General features: G+C 42.0%; 1 protein-coding gene across 1 annotated transcript; it reads right to left on the reverse strand.

Annotated features, from left to right (window-relative positions):
- Nucleotides 1-3,073: 3,073 nt before the first annotated feature.
- LOC143925469 (hemoglobin subunit beta-2-like) lies at nt 3,074-5,590 on the reverse strand. The gene is made up of 3 exons (XM_077449996.1): nt 5,436-5,590; nt 4,197-4,419; nt 3,074-3,290 (listed from the first exon to the last, which is right to left on the reverse strand). Exons 1-3 carry the CDS (start codon nt 5,525-5,527, stop codon nt 3,162-3,164), a joined length of 444 nt encoding a protein of 147 aa, XP_077306122.1. The 5' UTR covers nt 5,528-5,590; the 3' UTR covers nt 3,074-3,161.
- Between the last annotated feature and the right edge of the window lie 228 nt (nt 5,591-5,818).

Raw genomic sequence — 5,818 nt, forward strand, 5'->3', positions numbered from 1 at the left:
TGGACTTCCCATCCCTATCCCCCAGGGAAGCTGCTGAGGCGGAGCCGCCTTGCTGCTGCTGGGCTAGTTTACACAGTGATTGGCCGGGAGAAGGTCAGGGGGTGTGGTCAGCTCGTCAGCGTGGTGGCCCTACATCTGGCGCATGTATTGAGAGCAGCATGGAGGGTAAGTTACAAAAGCTGTGTGTGTGCTGCTGTGCCCCACGTGCTAACAAGCTGGCATGATTGAGCTGAATTGTGGAAAATGGATGCGGATGACTCTGGGTGGAAATGAGTTACATTGTTTAGAGTCTCTTCATTATGTAACTCATCCCCACCCAGAGTCATCCTCATCAATTTTCCACAATTCAACTCAATCATCTTCATTTCCACCATCTATCCATCCCTCTCCACAATGCACCACCATCCATCCATTCATCCCTCTCCACCATGCACCCCCCATCCCCACCCAGCACCATCTATCCATCCATCCCTCTCCACCATGCATCCCCATCCACGTCCAGCACCCTCTATTCATCCCTCTCCACCATGCATCCCTATCCACGTCCAGCACCATCCATCCATCCCTCTCCACCATGCACCCCCATCCCCACCCAGCAACATCCATCCATCCCTCTCCACCATGCACCCCCATCCCCACCCAGCACCATCCATCCATTCCTCTCCACAATGCCTCCCCATCCCCACCCAGCACCATCCATCCATTCCTCCCCACAATGCATCCACATCCAGCACCATCCATCTATGCCTCCCAACAATGCATCCCCATCCACGCCCAGCACCATCCATCCCTCTCCACCATGCACACCCATCCCCACCCACCCATCCATCCATCCCTCTCCACCATGCACCCCCATCCCCACCCAGCACCATCCATCCATCGCTCTCCACCATGCATCCCCATCCCCACCCAGCACCATCCATCCATCGCTCTCCACCATGCATCCCCATCCCCACCATCCATCCCTCTCCACAATGCATCTCCATCCACACCCAGCACCATCCATGCATCCCTGTACACAATGCATCCCCATCTATGTCCGGCACCATCCATCCATGCCTCTCCACCATGCATCCCCATCCCCAACCTGCACCATCCATCCATTCCTCTCCACAATGCATCCCCATCCCCACCCAGCACCATCCATCCATCCCTCCCCACAATGCATCCCCATCCACACCCAGCACCATCCATCCCTCTCCACCATGCATTCCCATCCCCACCCAGGACCATCCATCCATTCTTCTCCACAATGCATCCCCTTCCACGTCCAGCACCATCCATCCATCCCTCCCTCCCCACAATGCATCCCCATCCATGCCCAGAACCATCCATCCCTCTCCACCATGCATCCCCACCCAGCACCATCCATCCATCCCTCTCCACAATGCATCCACATCCACACCCAGCACTATCCATCCCTCTCCACCATGCATCCCCATCCCCACCCAGCACCATCCATCCCTCTCCACCATGCATTCCCATCCATGCCCAGCACCATCCATCCATCCCTCTCCACCATGCATTGCCATCTATATCCAGCATTAAAATTGTTTTAAAATAAAAGTGAGTGCACCAAAGGACTTAGGGGATAGCCAGTTGGCGGATTTGGTGGGACGGCCAGTGGGCGGGCCCTGAGGAATGTTGGTGGTCAGGCCCCGGGGGCCCAGGCCTAAAGCTGTGTAAGGGGCCCCAAAATTTCTGATGGCTGTCATCAGGATTGCTAGTCACAGACCCCTCTGCTTTATTTATTTTGTCTTACTGTCTTAGTAGTTTAGAATTATTGCATTTAGGACATCTACTACAATCTAACCGGGGGGCCCCATCAAACTTTTGCAATGCGGCCCCGTGATCTGTAGTTATAACTCTGTTTGGCAGACCACTAAATAATAATGAGGAATCGGGTTAATGTGCAAAATACCATTAGTTAACATGCTTGCAATAAAGCACCCCAATGTATCACGCATGAATGAAGAAAGCCTTATGTTTGAATCATATGACATGATATACTAACTAATCAGTATATTATATTAAAAGAAAAAAAAAACTCTCTCTAACACAGATAGTATATCATAACATATGCTTAGGAATACATGCAATATATTATATCATATCCTCACAAAAACACACTATATATTACATGATGTGCTACTGATATAATAGTGCAAAAAGAGTGTGTGTATCCTTAGGAATACCCTATACTGATATCTCCCGAAATATGATGGGATCATTAAAGTGTTTGTAAAGTCTAAATAGTTTTTCTTTTTAAAATAACAAACATGGTATATCTCTACCTGCTCTGTGCTAACAAATTGCTCAAAGTGGCCCAGATCCTCCTCTTTTGGGGCCTGCCACAGCACTCCTGGCTCCTCTTCTTCTCCGCCTGCCATCATAGTAAGCCACCCTCTATGGTGGCACACCTGCGGGCTCGATCCTGAGCCATGTTGCCCATGTCAGTAGACAAAGACAGCACAGCTTTGCCCCACACCCACTCGTCACAGTATTTGGCTGATAGCAGAAGGAGACAATACTCCTGCTGCCTCTACAAAACCTACGAGAGTTGGGAAAGTTGCTACAGATGGGCACAGTGCTGGAATGAGTGAGGACACAGGTCAGTATATTGGGGGTGAGGGGCGATACAGGTAGTGGAAATCAAGTTTAGGATCTACCAGTGTAGGCTAGTGTACATGAGCAAAGCATTATAATAAATTTATTTTTCCACACTCATAATGATTTCCATTTTTTTTTGTCTTTGTTACACAAATAGTTTAAAAAGTCAAAGTTCATTTTTGTGAAACACAATACATGCTAGCAGTGTAGTGCTTAGAGGGCGTTTTGGCCGAATCCTCTATGTATAACAATTTCAGCCTATAGATATTTTTTGTATGTGTTGTACTTTAGGTTACCCCACAGCCTTTCCATGGGATTTTTAAACTATTGTATTATATTAAAGATAAACATGAATTATTTGTTTTTTTTTTAATAACCAATGATTTCCACAGACTCTTGGTAAAAGATATGGCATGTGCTGATAATAAAATATCAATATTATATAAAGAAAAAAACATTTGAATTATGAATTTAAAGTTTTATTGAAAATTAACAAATCACAGAAGCATTTGCTGGCAATAATGACGTTAAGTCTCTGTATTTTTGAGGATTTAGTGGTATCCATGGCTCAGAGCGGCCACCAAGACGTTGCTGAATTTCTGCCAGGCAGCCGCGACTTGAGGGGTGAAGGCAACTCCCAGCCTGGTTGCCAAGACAATCAACAGCACTTGGGTAAGACGCTGTGGAAACAGAAAAAGCCATTACTAAAGTTCTTCTAGTAATTCTATCATACCCTATTTTTCAACATAGTCCATAAGTTACCAATAACATAACCTACTTAACACCATTTGTGCAGATCTCTTGAAAAGGAACAGTTTACCAAAAACAATTATCTATTATTCATGACAGAATGGGAAACATAGTAAGATAAATGTATTATTCCTATACTTTTCTTAGTCTGACTGCATGTTTAATAATAAACACCGCTTTGTTGGTCAGACACTTAGTAATTTATTACAATTTTTATACAGTTATTTACATAATTTCTGGGTTTTAATGTGTTGGTTAAAGTAAAAAAAAAATGAATTTGCTACTTCTTGATAATTGTTTTGGGATATTTAAGGACACTGGAAAGTCACCTCATTTATCTTTTCTAAATAAAATTATTTTATTCCATATAACATTATAAAATTATATTTCATTTGAGTAGAAACATTTTCATGCACGTATGTACATCTTTGTGTTTCTTTCCAGCACCAATACCAATAATTCACATACACATACACAAATCCATCTATAGTAAATATCACCATTACATAGACATATATCCTGTATGTTGAAATTATATAGAAATAAATGTGCTGGAACATGTAACACCCATGCAAATAAATATTAAAGTTAAAGATGTGTATAAAGAAATGTTTTAAAATGTTTTACTTAACTAAACAGTTTTAGGGGAAAAAATGGTCTTGTGACTTTCCAGTATGCTTAAAATTATCACAATATAATAAATCATTTGGTTTGTTTGACTGTGGATACTCTATACTTTGGATCTATAAATGTCTCTACTCCTAAATTTAGATATTTTTGATAGGAAAAATATTAAACCTGTAATTTCTGCTATAACAGCATTGCAATAAACATACCTTAAAGTTCTCAGGATCCACATGGAGGTCAGCAGCATGCTCTTTGCTGAGATTAGCCAGAGTTCCTTTCACATCATCCAGATGCTGAATAGCTTTGCCAACAGCTCCGAGCACCTTCTTGCCATGAGCGCGGACTTTGGCATTACTAGAGATGGCATCAACACTGGACAAGTTTCCAAAGCTGCTGAAATACCTCTGGGTCCAGGGGTACACGAGAAATAGCCTAAATGGTAGGTAAATGATCGGTTTATTAGTGGCATGTTCATCAATTATTTATTAGCCACAATGTTTGTAATTATTTGATGCTCCGATATAGCAATATGTTACAAAGATCAGAGCTTTGTGTATGCAAAATGTATGAAAGAAATGTTACAGCTGTGTTTAAAGAGTTTAGTTACATTTTTTTTACAGCAATTGAAAGAATGATTCTTAATGTTACATCAGGTTAAAGATAAACATGTTACTGACCTGGTAAGGGCTTCAGCGCCATCATTCTCAGTGCTGACTTATACCCACGATGAGGTGGTCTAGGCTAGCTGCTTCTAGGGGCATCTGGATTTTTATTTTTTCCTGCCTCTAAATTCCCCTGCATTTTAGCCTTTAGGGGTTGATTTACTAAAACTGGAGAGTGCAAAATCTGGTGCAACTGTGCATAGAAACCAATCAGCTTGCAGGTTTTATTGTCAAAGCCTAATTGAACAAGTTGAAGTTAGAAGCTGATTGGCTACCATGCATAGCTGCACCCCCCCCCCCCCCCCCCCCCATGAGTGTCCATGCACATAGGCGTTTAGCAGCATTTAGTGGCAGGGGCATTTAGAGGCAAAGAAAAAAAAACAATTTTGGCAGAAAAAATGTTTGAAGCTTGTAAACTCATGTAAAAATGTCTAAAGGCATGCTAACTCTAGGCGTGTTTAGTGCTTGAGCGTTAATTTATTTCAATGGCCAAAATAAATGATTATCTGGCCAATGAAATTAATGAACACCCAAGCGCTTGATGCCTGTAAACACACCTTGTCAGGCATTTTCTGATGAAATTCTTTGCCAGGAGGAAAGGTTTCTAGGAGAATTTGCAAAACAAAACGTCCTATGTGCATGAGGCCTAATAGGTGCAAAACGTATGAAAGACATTTTACATCTATATCTACATTTTATAATCACAGCTATAGAAAGACTGTGCCTAATGTTACATCAGTTTTATTAGTAAGTAAAAGTAAAGTAAAAGATAAACATTTTGCTTACCTGGTCAGGGTTTCAGCGCCATCCTTCTCAATGTGGACTTTTTCCCATGTTGAGGTGATAGCAGCTCTCTCATTAGCTGTCCAGTGAACCATTGTGGTGGTGAGGTTTAGCTGTTGCTGAGGATTCAAATGAGAAGTTTAACTCTTCTGCTCTTTCACAATTTTAACCCTGATTTATAGTCAAGTTTGCCAAGTTACACCCAGTATGGTTTCTGCTGTGTCATGTTAACTCCACCCGGCTCTTCATATCAAGTCTAAATCATATTCTGTTGTAAACTCTTAAACAAAATTCCCAAACATCCAACAATAGTCTACAGGTAATAGTTTTTTACATACTTTTTTCAAATATATGTTGATATTTTCAATGCATAATAATCATAATAT

This window comes from Lithobates pipiens, unplaced genomic scaffold, assembly GCF_037356315.1.
Source record: "Lithobates pipiens isolate NorthernLeopardFrog02 unplaced genomic scaffold, aLitPip1_a1.2 Scaffold_22, whole genome shotgun sequence".
In the NCBI taxonomy this organism is placed as follows: domain Eukaryota; kingdom Metazoa; phylum Chordata; class Amphibia; order Anura; family Ranidae; genus Lithobates; species Lithobates pipiens.

Coding starts and splice junctions, on each gene's coding strand:
- LOC143925469 (XM_077449996.1), bottom strand. CDS start 5,527: ATGGTTCACTGGACAGCTAATGAGAGAGCTGCTATCACCTCAACATGG. Junction 4,420..5,435: donor GGCGCTGAAACCCTGACCAG/GTAAGCAAAATG, acceptor CCTACCATTTAG/GCTATTTCTCGTGTACCCCT. Junction 3,291..4,196: donor TGGATCCTGAGAACTTTAAG/GTATGTTTATTG, acceptor CTGTTTCCACAG/CGTCTTACCCAAGTGCTGTT.